Consider the following 26,239-nt stretch of genomic DNA (forward strand, 5'->3'; position numbering starts at 1 on the left):
ATTACAATATTACATCTGACGTTAAACACACTCAAATTTACTTTTAATCTTTTTCAACTATCTTTCACCTCAAGCTATACTCCGGAACATTCTAAAATATGATTTGCAAACCATTTGTGGTGATTATTGTGGATAATGATTCCAGGTTAGATAACTTAATTTTTTATATTTTTCACATGCTGAGGTGATTCACTTAATTGGGCGTATAGAATTTTTAAGGATGGAATATACTAGATGACTAGACTAGATTCTTTCTAGATACATGTTTCCTAATTTCCTCTGGAGGAATACTCGATAAAATAAAAATTTTCATCTCTTTGGTGGAAAGTTATCCCCGACACCCAACTTAATTATCCATCGCAATTTCGAATCACGTTATTTTTTGCAAATGAGGTCGGTGATAATTACATGCAGCCAATTTTCCTTTAAATCGAATCTTTCTCCGTTGGACTTTTAATATTATGAAAAAGCTAACTTTGACCTTACAGAAATCAAATAAAATACATTTCGAATTAGTAATTACCTAAAATGCATCGTATAAAGCAAATTTCATCGTATTATCGGTGTTTGTCAATACACGTGCCTTAATGTGATATAAGTTACTAAATAAAGATTGGAGAGCATATAGATTGAACTTGTACTTTTGTAATTAACTTTCTGCTTATATATATATTATATATATATATATATATATATAATCATTATAACACATAATAGAAATTGAAAGAAAGAGATAGAAACATAAATGCAGGACGATGACACACTGTGGCGTGGAGATGGAATGAAGGCCGAAAACACATGGAAAAAAGTTCACCTGAACCGGGAATCGAACCACGGACCTTCTGCTTTCCGGGCAGATGCTCAGACCACCGAGCTATCCAGGCTAATCTAATCTCCAGTGTTTTCGGCGGGGGTTTATACACCAAAATCCCCCGAGGTCTAGCCCTATCATTTGGCCAAGAGATGGCTCTGGGCGTAGGTCCCGCCACGAACGAACGAAGAATTCAACGCGGACAGAAGAAGAAATGGAATTAAAGATGGTCACAATCACACACACAGCAGGATAGATATAGAACATGCGTTTCGGGGAACGCTGATCCCAAGAAGAGGAAACGAACCATATAGGTCATATACATTTCAAATTCACATTCACACAGGTCGCCACAGGCGAATATACAATCATTATAACACATAATAGAAATTGAAAGAAAGAGATAGAAACATAAATGCAGGACGATGACACACTGTGGCGTGGAGATGGAATGAAGGCCGAAAACACATGGAAAAAAGTTCACCTGAACCGGGAATCGAACCACGGACCTTCTGCTTTCCGGGCAGATGCTCAGACCACCGAGCTATCCAGGCTAATCTAATCTCCAGTGTTTTCGGCGGGGGTTTATACACCAAAATCCCCCGAGGTCTAGCCCTATCATTTGGCCAAGAGATGGCTCTGGGCGTAGGTCCCGCCACGAACGAACGAAGAATTCAACGCGGACAGAAGAAGAAATGGAATTAAAGATGGTCACAATCACACACACAGCAGGATAGATATAGAACATGCGTTTCGGGGAACGCTGATCCCAAGAAGAGGAAACGAACCATATAGGTCATATACATTTCAAATTCACATTCACACAGGTCGCCACAGGCGAATATACAATCATTATAACACATAATAGAAATTGAAAGAAAGAGATAGAAACATAAATGCAGGACGATGACACACTGTGGCGTGGAGATGGAATGAAGGCCGAAAACACATGGAAAAAAGTTCACCTGAACCGGGAATCGAACCACGGACCTTCTGCTCAGAGCCATCTCTTGGCCAAATGATAGGGCTAGACCTCGGGGGATTTTGGTGTATAAACCCCCGCCGAAAACACTGGAGATTAGATTAGCCTGTATTGCTGGGTGGTCTGAGCATCTGCCCGTAAAGCAGATGGTCGGTGGTTCGATTCCCGGTTCAGGTGAACTTTTTTCCATGTGTTTTCGGCCTTCATTCCATCTCCACGCCACAGTGTGTCATCGTCCTGCATTTATGTTTCTATCTCTTTCTTTCAATTTCTATTATGTGTTATAATGATTGTATATTCGCCTGTGGCGACCTGTGTGAATGTGAATTTGAAATGTATATGACCTATATGGTTCGTTTCCTCTTCTTGGGATCAGCGTTCCCCGAAACGCATGTTCTATATCTATCCTGCTGTGTGTGTGATTGTGACCATCTTTAATTCCATTTCTTCTTCTGTCCGCGTTGAATTCTTCGTTCGTTCGTGGCGGGACCTACGCCCAGAGCCATCTCTTGGCCAAATGATAGGGCTAGACCTCGGGGGATTTTGGTGTATAAACCCCCGCCGAAAACACTGGAGATTAGATTAGCCTGGATAGCTCGGTGGTCTGAGCATCTGCCCGGAAAGCAGAAGGTCCGTGGTTCGATTCCCGGTTCAGGTGAACTTTTTTCCATGTGTTTTCGGCCTTCATTCCATCTCCACGCCACAGTGTGTCATCGTCCTGCATTTATGTTTCTATCTCTTTCTTTCAATTTCTATTATGTGTTATAATGATTGTATATTCGCCTGTGGCGACCTGTGTGAATGTGAATTTGAAATGTATATGACCTATATGGTTCGTTTCCTCTTCTTGGGATCAGCGTTCCCCGAAACGCATGTTCTATATCTATCCTGCTGTGTGTGTGATTGTGACCATCTTTAATTCCATTTCTTCTTCTGTCCGCGTTGAATTCTTCGTTCGTTCGTGGCGGGACCTACGCCCAGAGCCATCTCTTGGCCAAATGATAGGGCTAGACCTCGGGGGATTTTGGTGTATAAACCCCCGCCGAAAACACTGGAGATTAGATTAGCCTGGATAGCTCGGTGGTCTGAGCATCTGCCCGGAAAGCAGAAGGTCCGTGGTTCGATTCCCGGTTCAGGTGAACTTTTTTCCATGTGTTTTCGGCCTTCATTCCATCTCCACGCCACAGTGTGTCATCGTCCTGCATTTATGTTTCTATCTCTTTCTTTCAATTTCTATTATGTGTTATAATGATTGTATATTCGCCTGTGGCGACCTGTGTGAATGTGAATTTGAAATATATATATATATATGTATATATATATAATCATGCCTATATCTGCGCAATTGAGGGATTTGATAGCCTTTCATGCCTAAGGACTGCATTTTTCATTGAGAAATTCTCACATGCTAATATTTTCCCGAGATACATTTACGGCATCATAGTTAGTGCGCTTCACGTCAATGATTCAAAAACTCAACTCATAATTTCAATGTTATACGTTAAATTTATTAATAAAAGGTGGATATGCAGGCCAAGTGAAATTCCTTCGGGTGCCAGGGGTAGGTGGCCTAGGATAAACTTAATGGGCGTGCAAGAATATCTATTCCTACAAGGAAAGACTTATTTTCTGCTGTCTCCTCATTCTTTACTTCCTTTTTTAATCTTTAATTAAGACTGCATGATGAGTAAAATATAATAAATTTAACCTATAGTGACTGAGAATCCCTTACTAAAATCCAATCTATGCTGGTGAAAAAATAGCTACTATTCACTGAATAAGTTATTAGATGAGAAATTTGAATTCGTTGTATGTTGCCTTTTATATTATAATGATATTTATGAGTGCATGATTATACATATGTCATGCGCTCGTCATGCGCATGATATCATCTCACTACGCATCCTTTTTTACCTTCTGCAATCTTCCGATTTATATTATCAAAGATGATCGCCCTCCTAGCAGCACACGCGGGATGAATTTTGCTGTATTCGAGGCGTGGGAGGGGGAGAAGCGAGCGGGGAGGGGACGGGATCGGCCTGCCGCTCTTGTATCAGCGACGATGCGTGGGCGTTGGAATATTTTCTTGGCGGACTCAAATTAACCCATTAGTGCCCATAATTCCCTAGTTGTTATATTTGAACAATATCTTCAAAAAATGGTCTTAGGAGTATTTTAAACAACATATGTTAAATTTAGCACTCAATAAAAATTTTTTCATTGTTTTCTGAAGTGGCAACTTTAGTTGCCGACGGGCACTAGCATAGTCAAAATATGCAAACTTCATTCCATCTTCGCTATTTTTCAGTTTACCAGTGGTTTTTTGAGGTTAACTTCTTCAAAATAAATGCTGTGCTCCTATTGTAATGCATTAGAGGAGATTATGAAATATTTGCATTCGGGCACTGCTATATATTATAATATTCTTACCATTTCCTCACACAAGAATGGGATGTTATTCTGACTAGATGGGTAATGATTTTCTGTGAATTCAATAACCTATCACGACACTTTTAAAATGTTCTTTTGAACTTTATTAGCTTAAAACAATTGTTAATATTGCACATATATTTTTCAAATAAATCACATTTACAATAATGACAACACTTGATATGTTTCATTTTTACTAACAAATCAAACTTATTAACACGGACTGGCAGAAAAAACTCAAGATCATATACATTTTCAGAAAAAAATGAAGCACAGTAATTTTAAGATGTAGTTTGTGCAAGAAATTATAGAATGAATATATTGAAAATTTGAACAAAATGTATTACTTTCATTTCTTTCACAACAATGCGCCCAAAGGAGCAATAGGAAATTAAAGAAACACATTTTACACACTACGAATGAAAATCTCCGAAACATTTGTTAGCATGCAGTGGTGCATCACATTTTGTGCAAAGATGCTGTGTTCTTTTTTTACAAACACGACATCGCCGATACTTTGAATTCCCCCTCCCAATTATGTGATATTTGTGATCTCGGCGAAAATTATTTCTCGGAGAAGACGAAAATGGTGACCGCACTCCTGGTGACAACGGGGCAACAGCAAAAGATTTAAGGAGAAAAATTGCACACTGGCGCCTGAATTCAAGTTGAGGCATTTCATTACCAAATAATCTTCTATAAAGAAGCCATCCTTGGACCACTGAAATGTCTACCGCCCGGGCAAAGAATGGCCACCACCATTTCTTTGTCCTAATTGCTGTGCGATAGGTTGCAACAAATTGGTCGCAAATATCCACCCCGCCCATATTTGCATTGTACCTAGCGATTGTACCTGGAACATCAACAAACTGAATCTTTTTTTCTGCCCTGGAATACCGAGTTGATTTTTTCATAGGCTCCACGGGATCACAATTTGAGAGAACGGTGACAACGGCGTTATCATTCCACCGTACCGCAATTAGATCAGAAGAAGCGGAAAACCCGGTAAAACCCCTGTTCGTCTTTTTCCAAGCCCTCTTGTCAGGTAGCTTCATGTTTGATCCGACTCGATTTTCTCGCAATGTCCCTGTTCCTCCCAATCCCTTTTTTGTCAACTCAGTTAAAAGTTCAACTGACGTAAATAGGTTGTCGAAATATAGTTTAATTCCTTTTTCAAGTCCAATATGCTCTGCTAAACCTAACACAACGTCCCCCCCTTGGCCCAACCCAGTGGAAGACGAGTGGATGAACCGCAGTAAGGCTCAGCATGGTATGTAGCCTGTTGGATCAGCAGCAACCCACAGCTTGAATCCAAAGCGAATGGGTTTTCCTCTAATAAACTGTTTGCTCCCATGCCGGCCGTAATAGGGAATCATGCTCTCATCGATGCTCAAACTGTTCCCCGGTTCTATCTGTTTGAATGCCTGGTTGAGGAAATCAAACAAAGGACGTACCTTGTACATTCGGTCACTCCCATTGTTAGCATCATTATCTGCCAGGTGAAGGTAGCGAAGTAAATTTTCAAACCTGTTTCGCCTTATTGCATCCGCAACTATTTTCACGTGGCAATCCGGGTCCACCTTCCGATACATTCTCTTTTGAGAGAGGCGGTGGTATCCTGACAAAAGCATTACCCCTATTAATGAATGTATTTCGTCACTTGTTGCCTCTAAACCATGAACAAGATGTTGGGCGGCATACCGATTGGTTTCTATGACTATATGATTCACTAAACATTCCGAAAAAATTGCTTTGAAGGCATCAAATGGGGAGTTCACAGTTTCGCGCAAATAGTCTTCCGCATTGGGGAGATATTTTGGCGATACATTTTCAATTTTGGAAGTAAAGTCCTGACAGTTTTCCTCCCAACATCGCACGGGGTAACAACGCTTTCGCTTCTTGGGCTTCTTCACGGTTAGCGTTACCGAGGTTTCACACATTTCACTGAAATGGCCCCGTCCATTCTGGACCAATCTCTCCTCAGCCTCCTCGGAGAAGTCAGCAAGAACCTCTGACTGTAGAATACGAGCCGGAAGATGGCTGAAGTCTCCTTCCACCTCCTCGTCAGAAAGATCGGAATCCTGATCGCTTACCATTCCCTTCTCTTCAACGGGAGGGCAAATGGCAATGCTTTCGGGGGAAACATCGTCCTCCAATAGGGCATCTAGAATTTCATTCAGGCGCAGGCCTCGTTTAATACAATTCATCTGGGCCCTAAAAGCGAATTAATAAACATTTAATGGTGTGTAACATAGCAAATGAAACTGACATTGAGTGTTACAAAAGATGATAATAAAGAATTACTAATCAGTATCACGGAAGCATCGCCTCGAGTAATGAATTTTACCACGGTTCGTGATATTCTCAAGCAAATAAATCAGAATTATGAAGATAGAATACCAAAAATAGCTCTCCAGAGGTGACTTTAGATGTAACATATTAATTATTTCGCCTTATTTCGATAGAATTTGCAAATAATAGTGCTTTTTCCCAATGCTAAAAAATAGGCAACCTGCTATTTAATCAAAAATATATCGATAATTAAGGAAAATTAAAAGAACAAAACACCGAATGATGCATGAAAAGTACAAAAGTGCTCAATAAAGTTTTAATAGCTACTGTTTAAGTACTTATACTACTTTGAATCTGAATTAAATAAAAAAAATACGAATGTTTGCAATTTTTGACTACGCTAGTGCCCGTCGGCAACTTAAGTTGCCATCACTTTTTACATTGGCATAGAAAAACAACAAAACCATATTTCTACGTAATAATTTGGATAGTATTTCATTAAAGCTTTCACTATAAGTTGAAAAATAAATATTAGTGAATATAACACGGAAAAAGACCTCAACTTACATGATAAAGAAGATAGTCACCAGTCGTCGGCTGAACACCTGGAGGAGCTGCAGTAATCTGACCAGTACGCGAAAGACAATCGAACTGACGAGGAACGAGCAACGCTGGCAAACAATGTAAGGTCTAGTAAAAGCACACATGAAGAATCATATGAATTGACTACTTAGTAAACGCTGTATGAGACAAAATGTAGCATGGCAACTAAAGTTGCCGACGGGCACTAATGGGTTAAGCATTTTGTGGCTAAATGGTGGCAGATACATCAAAAGGCACGAAATATTTGTCTTAAGAGGCCAGTAACTTGGTAAAATATATAGGGAATGGCCATAACATATTATATTTTTAGAATTTTGACCCTCCCCTAAATTTCATTTGAGTGAGGGTCAGGGGTTCACCTAGAGGTTTCAATTTTTTCAGACCTTATTTTTGATCGGTCCCACAACTTTTTTTCATTAGGCCAGATGGATTAGAAAAAAAACGATTATTTCGACTTGCCGTAATGGTTCTCTTCCAATTTATTCCTTACGCAGGGGATAAATCAAACCCTGATGGAATGAAGGTAGGATTACACGCTAGCATTGTTTGGGATTTCTTGAAAATAATTCCTGATATATCGCAGCATCGGTTGTTTTTCGACAGCTATTATTCTTCCTGTTCCTTGATTCAAAAACTGAAAGAAAGGCGAACCTTTGAAACTGGAAACATTCGGGGAAACAGAACTGGAAAATGTCCGCTAGAAGACTCTAACGCTCTTTAAAAAAAACCTCGAGGCTCATTTGATCATACTCTTGACGAGGAATCTGAATTGCCTGTGGTAAAATGGAATGATAAAGCTCTTGTAGCTGTGGCCAGCAACACATTTCCAGTTTTCCCTTCAGGAAGTGAGAAAAGAGTTTACCATAAGGAAAGAAAAGAGGCAACAATTCCTCAGCCTCTTATCGTTTGTAATTACAATAATCTCATGGGTGGAGTAGATCTTGACGATAATTCAAACGCGAATTATAGAATCAAGATCAGAGGGAAAAAGTGGAAAAAGCCACTTTTAACAAATTTACTGGATAATGTGCGTGCAAATTTATGAAAAATCCATAGGAAGGCTATTAAGTAAAAAATGTGTCAAATTGATTTTAGATCATACGTTGTGCTGAGGTGACCGAGAAGAAGGCATTCAGAAGGACCATCAAATCCGAAGAATGGCAGAACGTCATAAAATTCTTTACCAGCAGACGTTAAAAAATATTATGTAGGCCATATTATCGAGAACAACGAATGACATAGAAGGTGCAGGCAATGTAACAGCCACACTGTATATGTTTGTGTAAAATGAAACTTGCCCTTGCATCAAAAAGTTTTATACTTTTCATTAATAAAAGGTTTAATTATTGCATGAATGGTTATTTAATTTTTTTAAATGCTAATTCATTCGTTTTTATAAGGTTATTAATAACACAGTGGAAAAGATAAAGATTCTGGTTTTTCACGGTATGTTAACCGAAGTTCCCACGTTCCGCACATGGTGCGAAAACGCACTATTCTTTATCATAAATAAAATTTTTAGGGGCTAAAGTTTTTCAATGTTTTGTTTCTAATGCGTATTGAGACTAAATATAATGATGAATTACAAAATTTACATTAAATATTAGCCTCGGCCGCAAATGGGTTGATAGGAGGATTAGGTTTTTGGCGTAAGAATGTCACTCGTGTCTCTTGGCCACAAAGTTATAGAAATTTCCTCGATCAATTTACAAACCTAATTCTGTTTAGAAAAAAGTCACTTGTACCCCTTAGCCACTGACCCCTCAAATGTCATGCGCATGCTACTTGAAATGTGTTTGTGTAATTCCACAGCTTATAGACTGGGCGAACACCAACTTACAGGTAACTCCTTGATGTATTACATTACTATTGTTTTGGTTTCAGTTTTTCAGTACTACTATTTATACATAAAAATATGCGACGGATAACGGTTTTGAATATAATTAATAATTAATGTGGTCTTGGATAATAGGTCAGGGCAAGGGCGTGCACAGGATCAAAACTAGAGGGAAGGCAAGCCATGGTTGTTCAAGTTATAGGTAAGATTTAAGTATAGAAAAGGTGAATGAAACCAACATTTTAAGGAAACTGTAACAGCTCTTTATTGGTTTTTTTATAATTATTTGCTTGAATAAATATTATTTTCCTTAAAAGTATTTGCGATGTTTGCTTCTAGGGGGGTGGGGGCAGCTGCCCCCTCCTGCCCCTCACTGGGTACGACCATGCATCAGGGAATGAAATGCAAAAAAGTTTGCCGATGTTTCGATACTTTGTAATATAATCATCAGATCATTGAATAATGGTTGCAATAAATTTATACATGAGGGCATGAACGATTTCTTAAATTTTTAACAGCAATAAAATAAAAAATATAAAAAGTATTCAATTGTACATAAATGAAAAATAAGATAAAAGAATTTCTATATCGTCAAAATGTCTCACGTTTGAAGTTTTAATTGAAAATTCTTGTCTTTTCTTTTTCATATATGTATAACTAAGTTATTTTATATATTTTCTATTTTTTATTGTAAAAAATTGTAGAAATCGTTCATTCTCTCATTTATGAATTTATTATAACCATTATTCATAGCCCTGATGACGATATTGGAAAATATCGAAACGTTAGCGAATATTTTTGCATTTCATTCCCTGACGTACAGGGTCCGTTCAATAAGTATCGGGACTGGTTCGCTGTAGCCTCAACAATGCGATGAACGGGGGTCCGTCTTTTAGGCTAGGTAGAGGGGTCCTCCGTCACTCAGGCGCACTTTAGTTCAGTCACCTCCGGGCATGTGTTAAGATAGCAGGTTGATTGTTGTGACGTGCGATGATTTGTGGTGTCGTCGCTTCCCGTCATGGAACCCACTGTCGAGCAACGCTACGCTGTGAATTTTTGCGTTAAACTCGGAAAATCCGCGTCGGAGGCTTTTTAACTCATTAAACAGGCTTATGGGGATGATGTCTTAAACCGCAAAAGAGTTTTTGAGTGTCGCAAAATGTCGCAAAAAAGGCCGGGAGCTCGTCGAAGACGAGCACCACGTCGGGCGCCCAAGGACCGCTCGAACTAATGCTCAGGTGGAAAAAGTGAAAAACGTTATGGACTCTAACAGGCGTTTAACCATCGCCCTTATCAGTGATGAGACCATCCTTTCAGTTGGGACCGTCCACACCGTTGTAACAGATGATCTTGCGATGAGGAAATGTGCGCGAAGCTGGTGCGACATCGCGTAACGCGCGTGCGGTCAGCCATTGCCAAGAATTGGAAACTTCACCATGACAATGCGCCGTGCCCCAGTGCGTTTGCTTTGCGGCAGCTGCTAGCGAAATTCGGCGAGGAAACGTTGCCTCACCCACCATACAGTCCTAACCTGGCTCCACCTGACTTTTTCTTGTTTCCGCGAATAAAAAGGGAGCTCAAAGGATATCGGTTCGACTCCATTGAGGCGGTTCAAGCGACAACGACAAAGGCTCTACCTGTACCTGTACAGTACTCCGGAAACCGACATCCAGGGGCCTTTTGGAGAGTGTCACACGCCACAAACTAAGTGTACCAATGCAGGAGGAATGTATTTTGAAGATTATTAAGTAGTTAATTATCATGATAACTTCAATGATTTTTGATTTTTGGAATCGGTCCCGATACTTATTCAACGGACCCTGTATATTTAAAGACTTCACGGTCAGATCCAAATATTTTCTGATGGGGGCACTTGGGCCTGAAAGGCAAACAGTCTTCTTATATGTGGTATTAAAAACAGCATGTAACAATTGCTATGCGAAATATTCTCCTCAATTTAATGCGAAAGTTATTAATACGACATCAAATTATTAACCCTTTCTAACCCAGAGCTGCTTTTGTGAGAAATCAAATTTGAAAATTTTTCATTTTGAAAACTTGAATATTTGCACTCAATCATAATTGTCGTTACTGATAAATATTTTGTCACTAGAATTTACACTGCAAAATAATACGTAGTTTAGATATTTCCTAAATAGAGCTGAAAATTTATACATTTTGGATGTTGCTTAGAAGCAGCATTGGGTTATAATGGGTTAAGGTTCCGTAATATACGAAACAAAATGAATGCAATGATAACTGTATTAAAAATTTTGCCTGTATTTTTAAGCGCCTGAAGGGGGGCACATCCCCCTGTCCCCCTAAAATCCGCCTATGCAAGAGTATATTAATAATTATGTAATAATTGCTTTTATTAGCATGTACAACTTGGTCCTTCAAAGGCCTAAGGCTTTTCAGAAGCTTCCATTTATCCTACATAGTGGCACATTGAAAACCTAACATTTATATCTCATTTCAACTTTCAACTTCATAAACAAAAAAAACACCAACAGCATGAAATAAAAAGTTTTATCAACTTTGAAACCAAAATAGAAGAATGTAATATCATTTGTACATTTCAGGTTAATTAAAGAAGTTACAAGTCCAGTTTCACTAATTAACCATTATTTCACATATAAATTGAGATCATGAAAAAGAAATCGAGTTATCAAAATAATATTTACGCCACACTGGTTCGGGGTGCAGGTGATGGAAATCTGACTCCGGGTCTGGGGCTGGGCAGAGGTAGGAGCATGTGAGAGAAGACGTTGAGGGTCGTGTAACTGGAGACAATGAGATGTTGGCGCGGAGCGTCTGCGTTTGGGATTCTAGTGAGTAGGTGGATGGTCGGGGTGCGAGGATTTTGGGGGTCGTTACAAGGGCGAATTCGCTACAAATGAGGCTCCCCTCCACCCCTCCCCTCTCCCGTTGCCCCCAAACAACTCGAAGATTCATGTGACATTTTGCAAAGCAGGGTCAATGGTAAGAATAACTCCGGGTGAGAAAGTATGAACGGGTGCGGAGAGGAATCGATGGCAGAGTCTCATGGGAGAAACGCGAAGAATGTATTACGATGCATGGATTTTTTGGGACTCCAAATAGCTTTTGTGGCTTCAAAGATTTTTCATGGAGTAGAAGAGGGATAGATACAGAGCAGCGCTTTTTTTGAGCAATGGTTTTCTAAATGGCAGGTGGAGTGATTCGGTGGTAACTCGCTGGCAATCGCATTGCTGAATAAGAAAAATAAAAAATAATTGATATTCAGTTGCTTAAAAGGATTCGCCGATTCTTTAGGTTAGTTTAGAATATATCTTAATTATTAGAGTAGTAACATTGCCTGCTTGAATAAATGAAGAATCTCTTCTGTGAGGGTAAATTAGTAGTGAAGCTGCTTCGTAAAATGTATTTAAAAGTTTCTTGTTAAGATTAAAACTGACGATAAAGTAGGATACTCCAAGAGTACCTAAGACAAAAGATTCGGTAGTAACCTGCCTGCAACTGCAAGCTAAATAAGATAAATATAAGCATTGATATTCAGTTTCTTAAGTGACTCCACCTATTCTTTTTTTAGAAGGTTGAAGATTGATTGAAAAACATAAAAATCCTTCATTGAGTCCAAGAATTCAAAGTTCCAAGTTTCCCAACTCTCTGTGCACTGTGCTACCTGAGCAACGCCGAGTGGCCTGCTATTGATTGAAAAAAGAAGTGCAAATGTCATTATATTTTCGGCTCGTTAACCGCTCAATGTGAACCGCTCAGTGAAGGAAGGAATCGCTCACAGACGTGTGAACTCCGATGAAAGAACGTGGAGCTGATGCGCAAATCCAGCTAGTAGCTTTGAGTTGGTGACCCACTCGGCAGGAGTCGGTCACTACATTAACTTATCCGCGAAAAATTAAGACCCTCGAGTTTCACCATGAGTAGGCGACAAATCAGGAAAAGAATATACATGGGTATTTTTACCTTTTAAACTACATCACAACGGCAATTTTTTAAAAATGATGAACGAACCCAATCTAGTTACTCATTCACTTCACGACTGTTGGGTAATTTTCTCCGTCACTGATCCCAGCTTTGGTGTAACTCAAGCCTGTTTATACTGTATATCATTCTCACCAACGATTACTGTAAATGATTTAGATTCCAGCACAAGGTAAATTCTTCCGAGATCAACTGTGTCACACGATTACGACTAACGTCACAGGGTGGATGCCGATGCATAATATTCCTTTCCATTTCATGGTGGAAGGTGGTTGATATTCTATGTAAATCGATCGTATATTAGTTTTAATTTATTATCATGTCGTAAGTTTTCAATTGTTTTGTATTGAGGCTATGCAAAAGTTAATATTTTAATCCCTGTCGTTCAAAAACTGACGGCGATGACACGAGATGAAACCGAGGGGAATGCTTTAGATACTCTTTTTCAATGGCAGATAGGTTGATGCGAGGAGTGACAGAAGCAACAGGGGTTTTGCGGGCACAAAATATGCGCTTGCAGTTTTCGCCTCACTTGCGCTATAGTGTAAATGAAAACTTCCCTCAATTTTTGTTTGCCTGAGTAACCCTAGGCCACATGGGTGGCCCACAGTGTTTTACTCGTATGCCGTCCTCCCCCTACCACCCCTACCTTGGCCTACCTTGACCTACCTCCTCCTCCTATAATATCTTCTATCCTTCTAAACACATACTCTTCTATCTGAGGACGATTGCAAGATATACAAGGAAATAGAAAACACTTCTGACCGCAGGGATCTTCAAATTGCCCTAAATCAAGCTTCCCTGTGGTGTAATACTTGGAAATTAAAGCTGAACCCTAAAAAATGCAGCATCATGACTGTTGCGTTAAAAACAACCCGTCACTTTCAACTACACCATTAATTCATCTCCCTAGACCAGAGTTACGACGATGAAAGATTTGGGCGTTATAACCGACCCCATACTAAACTACTCCGACCAAATTCGGACTGTAAAAAAGAAAGTTATGTTTCTGTTAGACCTTCTTTACCGCTTCACGGAAATTAAGGATCCTATTCACTCCATTCCTATTTCTCAACGACTGTCTTTCCCATAGTTTTGTATTGCTCTCCAATTCGGTTCTATGTCAGCCCCGACTAACCTAAAATCCTTTGATTGAATCCCCCACTTCTTAGCCAAAATAGACATAGAATCCCTCATTTATGCAATATGCCCTCTGATCCTGTACTGTCTTCTCTTTCCTTGTCTAATCTGCAGAATCTCAGACTTTAAACGGGCATCAACTTTCTACACAATATCTTAAACTCAACTTCTGACTCCCCTGAACTCCTCTCTCTGTTGAATTTTAGATTGGCGACTCGTTCCACCCGCTCGCTCTCCCTACTCCATTTGCCTATTCCCAGAATCTCCCTGACCAAGCGCTCACCTTTACATCGCCTCTCCTCCCTTCTAAATTCGCTACCCCCTTCCATCGATCTTTTTTACACCTGTCATGCAAGAAATTCACCGCACAAGCTCTGTCCTATCTGCCTGCCACTTGAATGTTTTACTTTCCCTACTGGTTAATTCTTTGTTAATTTTTATATTGTTATTGATTTGTGTCTAATTCATTTTGTTGTTAAAAAAATCTCACTGTAAATTGGCATCGCGACTGTATGTGAAAAATTACTTAAATGAATATATTGTGACGAAAAGCCTCGTCACGGCGCATTCTGCGTCCATCTCTTCTCCCCGATTCATATTGGCGCGCGGCATCAGCGAGTGATGAGCGACCTTCTTTTCTTTTTCCTATGTTGTCTGCTAGAATTTAGCATGTCTCTTGTTTTGTAAAGGGTATATAAGGCCCGGTATTGTGGGATGTTGGTGGATTCCTGAGAAAGCGGCAGTTGTTCCGCTAGAGAAGACGGAGGTCAGCTGTGACAGTGCCAAGGTGGGGCGACAAGACGGGGTTGCGGCAGACGAGGGCTACGGCAATTTCGGAGGTCGGGCAACGCGACCAGGGGAAGGGCGTGCGGAGAGAGAAGCGTGGAGTACAGCGAGACACGAGAAAAGTGTCCTTGCTTTTTCGTCAGGACATCACGACATCGTCCAAGGATTTGCGGGAGGTGGTTCCCCGCGATCGACGCATCGTGACCCGGCGGCCAGGATTCGGACCCGCCGCCTTTGACACTTAAGTACTCTAAACCCTCTCCCGGGACGGGGAAATAATCCCGATCCCTCCCCCGCTCCAGCCAGCCCACGCGCCCTGTACGAAGAAAGTCCCCCAGTGTGCACGTGTGTCATCCTAATACTCATGTGGCTTCTGACACAAGCTCACGTCTCTCTTTCTCGGTCTGAAGACCATTTTTAATTGTATCACGATTCTCCCGTTCTCGTCATCCCATCTGGTTGACGTCAGACTCATTTTTGATTGAACAGAACGTGGAGCATGTAACATTTGAAAGTAGAACGACGAACATTACTCATAATTGCCTTTGAAGTGCAGCAAGATTTCGAGTGCCCGTGTCATAGCAATCTCTGAGAGTATACAGTGTTATTTTTGTCCATTTTTGTTCATTTACCCCAATAATCATCTCATCCCTCATTTATTAGATATAAGATTTCTCTTTCTTTTTGTGTATGGCATATTTGCTTCATTTTTATTTCTGCAAGTGTATCATTGATGTCTCGCCCAATTCAGCATCACTATTCCATCCCTCATTAGCGTTTAAGGACAGAAGTGTTCGTTTATTTTTCTCTAATAAATTTTTGTATGACAGTCATTCGCTGTGTACGAGGTCATTCATCCCCTTGCTGTGCCGTTGTGTTTAATGCCGCGAGTTCCCATCTTGACCGCGAGCCCCAGAACCTACGAAAAATTAAGAACTCGGATAATAATCTCAGTTCGACGGTGCATGGCTCACGGGAGCGTTCCGTCACAATATATACATGTGATTTTCACTTGCTTCACATTATTTATTCCTGGAAAGCCTCGCGTAGTTCTTTGTAAGTGATAGGGTGGTTTCCTTTTATTTTTTATTGCCTTAATCGAAAGATCATTACTCCTGGAGTACGCATTTCAAACTTTTAGATTTTATATGACGATATCTACTTTTCGATTGAATGAAATGTGAAAATTTTCAAGCGCGCGAAAACGCGACGGCTAAGTAGGAATGATGGGAAAAGCCCGTGTGACTTATTTCTGGTTCCAGCTATCGCCGTGTGAGGTGACCTTGGGGCGAGGCTTTCAGCGCTGATACGACGCAGGCTGCTAGCAGGTAGCTGAGTACTCTGTTAGCAGGTAGGGTTTGGCTTAAGTAAGGATTATTATTACCCTATCAAATGTAGGAAACTTACCGAACTTGGGCAATTTTAATGGCTGATTATTAAGTGATGTTTCCCTGAGCTCTGTGCCTCATGCATGCATTAGTAATCTAAGACGATATAAAACTCCTATCTACTCGTATAGAAACTAGGTCCCTGTGACGTCACGTGGAGTGGCATCGCATGGGCGCCAATCTGGCCTTTTTCAATGCGGTTAAAATTGACCATTGCCATTCACCTAAACTGGGATTTCTAAAACCAAATAATTCGTATATTATGAATACACTAATGGTGGGTAACGAATCGCAATCAATGCCTTTCGTTTTCTTTGATGAAGGAAACTACCCTATTGGTACAAGATTAGCAATAAATAGCGCTCGATTGGAAGCGGGCGTGATTGAGCCTCCTGTTTGGCACACGCGCCTGTGTTAAATTTTTCTGTCAGCATCACTTATAGCTGTGCAGCAAATTTTATATGATATTAGTCTGTTTTGATGTGAAAACTATGGCCGGCACGTTTACATTACTCTTGTGGGTACCTCGGCAGGTGGCTTGCTTCCTTGCCTCTTGCACAGGGGAGGGGTAATGGGTGCATTTTGTTCCTCCATTAATTATAAATGTGTTCCCAGGTGACAAAAAGTTCAATAAAAAAGGCCAATTTTTTTGTTCGTAAAAAATTTTTTGCCAAATGTTGAAATTTAAGGAAATAAAAAAATCAATGCGGACCATCAGGGTGGCCCGCGAGCGCAATCGCGTGACAAAATTTAACGCGCCCTCTGAAGGGTGAAAGAAAAGTGGTCTCATATTCCTGTTCAAGTATCTAAGCGTTTGCCCAAGCGCTAACGCTATCAACTGATTTGAGCGGCACATTTTTGACCATACAAGTATTGACGCGAAAGGTAGTGTAAATGAGTGATTCGTGTAAAACATCTTTTCATCCTTTTAGGGGCTCAGTGTAGTGAGAGTAAGCTACCAAACCTGGCACGAAATTTTCACGGGATTGGCATAAAATTGAGTTGGTGAAATCATCCCACTGCAATTGAGAGAATCTCTTAGTTAAACAATCTATATATGTTTCAGGTTATCTTCAAGATCTACTACTTTGAGAACGAGTTTCGTAGCAATTTTTTATATAAATAGTGTTAATTTTAACGAACATTTTTCCATGAATTCGTTAATGAAATTTAAATTATAATCCATCGTATTTTTAATAGGATAACTTGTGCCCTTCTTGGAAAATTGCGTTCCATTTGTATTTATTTGATTCTATTTCAGTCCGCTCTCGATAGAATCTCATTGCAATTCAATTGCAAGTGTGGATGTAGCATGGAGCCAAATCAGGATTACTTTGTCGTCCGTCAAATGGGGAGTAAAGCTGCTGGCGTGGGGGCACCATCGTCTCAGGACGACACAGGTAGCATTACGGCTGGTTAGAGCCCGTCTCTGCTTTTTATCCGCCATTTACCGATTAGTCAATTTCTCACTCTCGTACTCACCTATCTTCGCGGAAAAAATTATCTCATACACCTAACACAATCCTATATCACCATCTAATCTAATGAGAACTCCAGCACGAGGACCCCATTTAATTGTGCCTAAGTTCATCTTAAAATGTTCTTAATTGGTTTTCTTCATTACCTATTCACTTATGGGCCATTATTTTCCTGGGAATTCATTTCTATACCGACTGTCTGAGGTACTATTTCATGCAACGAAGACTAGTAATAGCCTCCTCAGTACCGGGACATATACCTTTATGTTTGGGCTGAATTTCATTTTTTTCTTGTTAATTGGATGTTAACAAACAACAGTAGCAATTTATATGCTACTGTATGATGCTGTCATCATCTGTCAATGAACAAGTTTCAATGACGACATTTCACTTAGCCAAGCGGGAAAAAATTCAAACGTCGATGTATTGTATACAATACGCCAGGACCGAGGAGGATAGATAAAATCCTGATTGTTTACACTTTTTTATATCCGCGTTCTTTCAATTTCAATTAATTTATTATCGTGGGCCTTTTTGGTCCATGAGATAATTTACAAGTGCACAACAATTCAGGAAAAATCATTAAAACAAAAGTACAAAGAAGAAACACGACAGTAAGGCTCAGTAAATACAAAAATATTTTTAAAAAACAAAGGAAAAAAAAGAAAATATAAATCTAGAAATAGAAATCTAGAAAATATAAAGCATGTACACTAGGGTGCCTCGTTTTGCCACTTTTTTAGGAGCGAATCTTAATACTCGGAAAAAGTTGCGTACCCGGGTAGGTATTACAGATATAATTTTTTTAATTGGTTAATATCTTCTGTTCGCCATTTTGTCTTGAAATTTCGAAATTTTTAGCGAAAAACATTTAAAATGTAAAAAATTCATATTTGGTTTTAGCAAGAACTCATTTTTTCCAATGGAGTATAGCATTGGTCTTTCCTTGGTATTTAGACCAAGTACATCAGCTCTACTGCTTTTAGTTATCGAGAAAATGACCTTCTATCGTGTCACCGAAAGCAGTTTTGAGGGATAGGCAAACCGCAACACGCCGCCTCATTTTACGCCATGCATGCGATAAATGCCGCGAACTAGAGATGTTTTTCAGTCAAAAACGTTGAAATCATGTCTGAAGCTGTCAAGGGTAGTCACTAGGATGTGATTATGCTCTTTTATGCCATCGCCGACTTTATTGACCGTATTTTAATGTAACAAGATATCATTGAAGATGGTAACTATCGTTCGGGATTCACTATAGCGGTTTTATGTCCCTCCAGGGTCAAATTCACCTCTCCTGTGGTCAGGAAAGGGGGTTTTCTAAGTATTATCCAGCAAATGTGCAATTCCTCGCTCACTTATCCAGAAACGCTAGCCAAGCAACCCACCTCAACCGCAACCACTCGTGGAGGTGGCTTCACTAACGGCTACTCCGCCTCCTCCACCCAACTAACCAACCAAAATAATGCAGACCAATTTATTTGTTCTGAATCGTCACCGTCCGCAAATATAGCGAAACATTGAAATTTTGATTGCAATTTTGGTATAACTTGCCTTGAAATCAAAGTGGATCGGATGACGCCATCCCTGGCGTTATTACCACACACATAGGTAGCCGCTTAGGAGACTAGCTTCACTGTCCGTTCCACTGCCATTGTGTGACAGAGATATACGGCGAAGGACTCTTTTGGGGGAGTATTTTCAGGAAGAGACAGTTTTTCTACTTTTTCTACAATTGATATATTCCTCACAACTGGTAGTACGACAATAGAAACATTGGTGCTTTCCCAGTGAATCATTTCTCCATAATCCGCATGGCCCCGACAACTTGAGTATCCTCATAGTATTCACTATCATTCAAATACGGCAACCGTTGATTCAGATGATTTGAGTTTATGCCTCTCATTTATATGATTACGTTCAGCCCTTTATTGCATTTTTTGGCATAAGGATGTCAATGGTTCCAATTAGGATCCAATGGTTCTTGGACATCGCAGATCCACAAGTAGCTGGTAACTCCTCTAGGATAGAAACATTTTTTCCTTTTACAGACACATTTGGGAAAATTCGCACATTTGCAGAAGGCTATATCAGATACTTCCGTCGCCTCCTTAGTAAAACACTTCAACAAGTCATACATTTTTTTAAAGTACCATTTTACTCAATAGGATTTAATTTGCCCTATTTTTTCATCATGTAGCGTGAGATGATTTGAAGTACTCTGGTTTGCGTACTTGCTGGAATAGAGGCTATTTTCCAAATGGCACATATCTTGTCAGAAACTTCAGTGATGTTTTCGTACGCGAAGATATGGTCAATACAGTCGGCGATGGCATAAAAGAGCATACTCTCATCCTAGTGACTACCCTTGACAACTTCGTACATGATTTCCACATTTTTGACTGAAAAACATCTCTAGTTCGCGTCATTTATCGCAATGCATGGCGTAAAATGAGGCGGCGTGTTACGGGTTGCCTATCCCAAAAAACTGCTTTCGGGGACACGATAAAAGGCCATTTTCTCGATAGCTAAAAGCAATAGAGCTGATGTACTTGGTCTAAATATCAAGAAAATACCAGTGTTATACTCCATTGGAAAATATGAGTTCTTGCTAAAACCAAATTCAAATTATTTACATTTTTAACGTTTTCCGTTAAAAATTTCGAAATTTCAAGACAAAATAGTGAACAGAAGATATTAATCGATTAAAAAAATCATATCTGTAATACCCACCCGGGTACGCAACTTTTTCCGGGTATTACGATTCGCTCCTTAAAAAAGTGGCAAAACGAGGCACCCTAATGTACACTTGCTATGCAATTGCTATTGTATCCCGAATGCGGATACCCGGGATTCTAGCTGCACAAAGTTTCCAGACATTATGAATACATTGGCAACAATATCACTATTTATTCACTTACCTTGACGGTAACGCTTCGCGATGAGAGAAAACTATCGCAGTACACAATTTTGCTCTTGTTCGATGGCATTTTGCACTACGCTAAACAAGTGCAAAAGAATATTCATCACTTTCCTGAAATCGTTTACGCTCTCTTCTCTCCCCTGACCCAATATCAAAGCATGGACTGCATCATCTAAAAATGAATAAGCAGCTTACCGCTTCCATTACCTTCTGTTTCATCAGGAACATATTTCAAAGTACATCCGCGGGTGCTGACAGGCAATTATTTGCCATGTCACCCTTGTGGCCAAGATTCAATCCAAAGCCTTTGAGTTTCCAAACAGGTTCTCGTGGCTATCACTTTGCATCTGATCCTCTTCATCACATTGAGATGAATTCGAAGCACGTGCGCCCCCTCGATTTGCACATCCAGGAATTTACCCGCCATACTTTCAACTTTTCCTGTGTTTTCGGCTCATAACTAGACTTAGTTGTTATAGAAAAGTAATCCGCACAATATAGCTAGAATCAGTGTCAGTAGCAAGAGTCGTTCAAATGACCCATTTAACGAAATGAGTTTGGTTATAAAAACTTTAACTGCATACAGCGTTAGTAAAGCAAAATATGCTTGTCAATATTTTTTATTTATTCTATTTTCTGATAAGCACATGCATTGGAATGTGAATTTGAAGGTTGACTGATGTCATACACAATAGCTAATACACAACTAAAATTAAAATCCGAATGGATTGAATTCAGCTAATACACATTTCAAAACTATGGCTTGCGTAAATATTATCGAGTAGATATTGAGAAGGATCAGTAAATTCTAGCTATTTTTGTGTAATTTGAATTATTTATTGATTGTATTATCCTATTATAATTGTATTTTCGTGCTCAGGACAGCATTTCCATTCGAAATTAGCCGTTTAAATATAGTGCCGTCAAATTTAGTTCTTAGTAAGCATTAATGCTTAGCGAGTAAAAAAAAGTTTATGCTAAGAAACGTTGGGAAAACGAAGTTACCGCAGCACGATAGGTTAGAAAATAGCTCCATTTGGTCAGCCTGGACACTTGAAGTCAAAGTTGTTTGAATTGATAGGGCGATCGCATGCTCAAAACCTTAAGAATGAATGTAAAATGAAATAGGTTATGATCAATAAGTTTAAAAATCCTACATGCATCTAAATTCTTCTATCAATCACCATGAAGCTGTTTATCTTCATAATTTCACACAATTGTAAACTCCACAATTATTTTCATGTTAATCGACCCAGGTCTCGGCAGCTGAGTTGCATCTACTAATTAACTTGAAATTGGAAGAAAGAACGTACTTGAAAATAACTCGACAGCCGAAACCGGTTCTCTGTAAAATTAACTGTGGAAGTCTCAAAAGTCTCTTCATTGCTAAACCAACTTCTAGGTCCCATAACTCTATGCAAGAGTCCAGAAAATGGCACTGAGCGGCCGAAATCCGGATCATTATTATAGTATTCTAAAGATTAAGGCCCCCGTTCCCCCCCCCCCCTTCCCCCCGTTCAATATCCACAGCTTTCATCTTTTTTGTATGGAGTTCTTGAGAAGCATTCTGGGAGCCTCCCTTTCCTTCAACCACTTCCCTCTTCAATTCACATTAAAGGCAAACCCTTTCATTCTATCTAAATATCCTATTCTTTTCCTTCCTCTCCCTCGTTTACTTAACATTCTACCTTTTACCACAGTTTTCAACATCCCCTCCCCGCTAAGAACTCGCTTCATCCATATCCTCTGTCTCCTCCGTATCTCATCTTAAAGCTGCCTCTCCTCACCCACCATGTCCAGCACTTCGTCGTTCCTCCTCCTCTCCGCCCACTTCACCTTCTCTTCGCCGCACCCACATCTCGAGAGACTAGAGACTGAAGTCCCCTCGCTGACTGTTTATTACCGCCTGATCATTCGTGAACTTAACTGATTTAACCATCATTCCTCCCACTTTTACTCCAGCTTCCAACTCATCCAACGCTTCTCTTACCATTTCCTCAGCGCAAACGTTAAAAAGCCGCGGCGATAATGAACAGTCTTGCCTCACTTCTCGGCCAATGCTTGTCCACCCAGATTCTCCGTCCACTACCCTCACTTTTGCAGTCCTATTCCTCCAATTTACACATTTTATATTCTTAGAATATCCATTAACTTTATCCAGTTCACTCTTTCAAATGCTTTTGCAAAAATTCGCGAAACAGGCAAACATGTTCCTCTGCACGAAGCACCTCATTATCGCTATTCCATCACGAGTTAACTTTCCTTTCCCAAAACCAAACTGATCTTCACCCAAATACTCGTTTTCTCTCGCCTCCATTCGTCTGTTCAATATCCTAAGTACCACTTTCGCCGCATGCGATATTAGGCTAATCATCCTATAATCTCCGCATTCCACAGCTTTCCTCTTTTTCGGTAGCGGAATTAGAACCGTCATAACGAAATCCTTCGGCCAACATCCCTCCTCATAGATCCTGCCTACTAGTTCGAAAAATCTTTTCTTTCTAATCCTCCATACATTCTTCAGAAACTCACACGGTATACTATCCACACCCCCTGTTTTAACCCTCATATCACGAAGAGCTCTCTCGATTTCCGCATCTAAGATCCCTGACCCAAGACTATCCTCGTCCATTGCACTTTCCTCCTCTAAAGTCAATCTCACCGGCCAATCCCTTCTGTCATACCGATCCTCTACGTAATTCTTCCATCTACTCTGTACCTTTTCTCACTCGGCTAGTATCCTTCCATCTTTAGCCTTAATTTTAGACACCCTTGCCCTCTTTTGCCACCCTATAGTGACTTAACTTTTGCGTACAGCGCGCCTACCTCTCCTTCCTTCTAAAACATTTCCATCCTCACCCTGTCTTTTTCACAAAGCCTCCCTAGCCCTCTTAGTTTCATCTCCCAATATTCCCTGGACTTTTTCATGTGTATCTTCGTCCTTTATGATGATTGACCCACGTGTTTATAATGAATAACTTGTTTCTCCACAAAATTCTGCCTCGATATCTGCCCTGCCGTTCCGCATTCCTTGTCTAAAGTCTCCTATTTCCTGTCCACCCCTCCTTTCCCCGACTGAGGCGTGCCAGTACCCCAACACTACTAGAATTTTGTTGCCCAAAGTTTCTCTAATTATTTCCTCGAGCTGTCCATACACCTCATCTATTTCTTCATCGCTATAATTACTAACGGGCATGTAAACTTGAGGCACAACAAAGTTGGTCGGACGTGCCTCTAATTCTACCGCCAGAATCGTATTGCTTATCTGGTCTATACATACCACATGCTTACCGATCTTCCCGTTTAGTACTAAAGCTACCCCTTGCTGACTTTCCTCCCCACCATTATTAAAAACCCTATACCCATAACTCAAATAGTCCCCACCATCTTTCCACCGCACTTCACAATATTCTAAGATATCTATCCTCCCTTTATCAATTTCCTTTTTTATATATTCTAACTTCCCCGCCCTCATCATTGTCCTCACATCCCACGTCCCCACATTTATAGCTGACTCTTACTTCTCCATCTTCTTGGTCTTCTTTTATTCTTTCTTCATTGCTGCTGCTCTTGATGATGATAGGTCTCCGTAAGGACTTCGTATGTTAACGACCCCGAGGACCCTGCCGACCTCGATGCCGTGAACGGCACCCGCCCTTGCGGACGGGTCCCATTCGATGTGTTTCCGAGGCTCATTTCGTTGTAATCCATGTTCTCACGGAAAAGATAGTTGGTAAGGTTTCCCACTTCCATTTCAACAGTGTTTTTTTACGTGACAGCATCACATGGACTACCTTTGACCTGGCTCCTACCCTTCGACCTATCTGGCATAGGTGGTCTACTGGGAATTATTTAGAATTACCCCTGCCTGTACAGTTCTAGGGGTCATGGGAACGCGTAAGCCTTTCCACCGTGACAAGGTTGTAGCCAAAGGGAAATGAAATCCGGATCAGTCAATATTAAAGTAAGTGAAGAGTTTAAAATTGTGTTATATTGTGAAGAGAGCAGAAATTATTTTAACAGGATTTTGAATGTGGAATCTACAGACAAATATACAATAAGTGAGTGTATGCCTTGCGTTCGCTGTATAGACAGGCATAGCTGCCGCAACTCGCGCTAAGCAAGATTAAAATTAGTGCAGAGTTTACAACGACGGCCAAATTCTGTTTTCTATAGTCGCATTAGATTGATTACAGTTTCACGTCGACCTTGAGACGAAAGCAGGATGGCTTTTGAAATTGTATTCAATCGAAAACGATGAACGCTGCGGCGGAAGCCTCCGCACGAATTTCAGAGTTTACAAGTGTCTTATGCATATTATGAGGAAAGCGGAAATAGCTTCAGCTATGATTTTGATTTATAATTTGAAATAAAATATTATACAAGTGCGTGTACCCCTTGCGTTCTCAGTAGACGGGCATTATTATCATTACGTACACTGCCAATAAAATTTTCCCGCTATGCAGCCATCTTCTCCTCTGCCCCCACTCCCACCCATCCCACCTTGCTTCCTGTTATTTCGGGAAGGAAGCAGAAATTGTTTGAACTTTCATTTTGACTACCGTAAGTCAGTGTACGTCTTTTGTTCGTTGTAGACAGACATAGCTGCCGTAATCCGGATCAGCCAAGATTAAAATCAGTCCAGATTTTACAATTGTGTTATATCGTTGGAAGGAAGCAGAAATTGTTTGAACTATAATTTTTACTACAACAATTGATTGTGCGTTTTACGTTCGCTGTAGACAGGCATAGTTGGCGTAACCCGGGTCAGCCAATATTAAAATCAGTGCAAAGTTTACTATTGTGTTCTATTGTGAAGGAAGCAAAATTGTTCGAATTGTGACATTGAATTTAGTATTTACAATCTAATACACTACATCTTGCGTTCGCTATGAACGGGCATTAATATCTTGGCGTGTGCTGTCAAAAATTTCCCCGCTTCTACCCCCCTCTACCCATCCCACCTGCCTCCCCTTCCCCCTCCCTTCAGTCCCTTTCGTGTCCTCTTCACTCGTCAACACATTCCTACTCCCACTTGAACCCCCCAAGGCCCCGCTCCTCCCCTCCCCCTCTGCCTTTTCCTAACCCCTTCACCTCTTTCAAGACCTCTCCTGTCGCCTCTCCCTCCCTGACATCGCCGTCGTGACCCTTCCCTCCCCGCCTCCGCCTTTGCCATCCTTCCCACTTCATTCCTTTTCCTTTATATCCTTGTCCCTTCACCCAATCTCCTTCTACCTTCCTTCTCCCCACCCTCCTCCGCATACTTGACTCCCTCCTCCCCAGGATAATTTGTATGCCACCATTTATTTTTCCGACATTTTTACCATATATAATTCGTTCTCTCTGCCAATTGTATGGTTAATTGGAGGAGGAGCGACCTACAACTGAGGTCAATGGTCCCACTTGGGATAGGTGGTGAACGCCTTTAGAGGCAGGAATATCGGTGTCAAGCGAGGCAGGATGAATACCTGACATCGACGTAAACCTGTCCCATGCGCTATTTTGTGTATTTCAATTCTGAAATGCCACGGCTCCCGAACAGATCTTCTCTAGGATTTCAGTAAATAGATCATATTGGTTAGCCCTTC

At 40.4% G+C, this 26,239-nt stretch overlaps 1 protein-coding gene across 1 annotated transcript; it reads right to left on the reverse strand.

Annotated features, from left to right (window-relative positions):
* Positions 1 to 5,485: 5,485 nt before the first annotated feature.
* On the reverse strand, positions 5,486 to 6,430 carry LOC124171141 (piggyBac transposable element-derived protein 2-like). Its single transcript, XM_046550279.1, has one exon. It carries the CDS (start codon positions 6,428 to 6,430, stop codon positions 5,486 to 5,488), a length of 945 nt encoding a protein of 314 aa, XP_046406235.1.
* Between the last annotated feature and the right edge of the window lie 19,809 nt (positions 6,431 to 26,239).

This window comes from Ischnura elegans, chromosome X, assembly GCF_921293095.1.
Source record: "Ischnura elegans chromosome X, ioIscEleg1.1, whole genome shotgun sequence".
Taxonomy (NCBI): domain Eukaryota; kingdom Metazoa; phylum Arthropoda; class Insecta; order Odonata; family Coenagrionidae; genus Ischnura; species Ischnura elegans.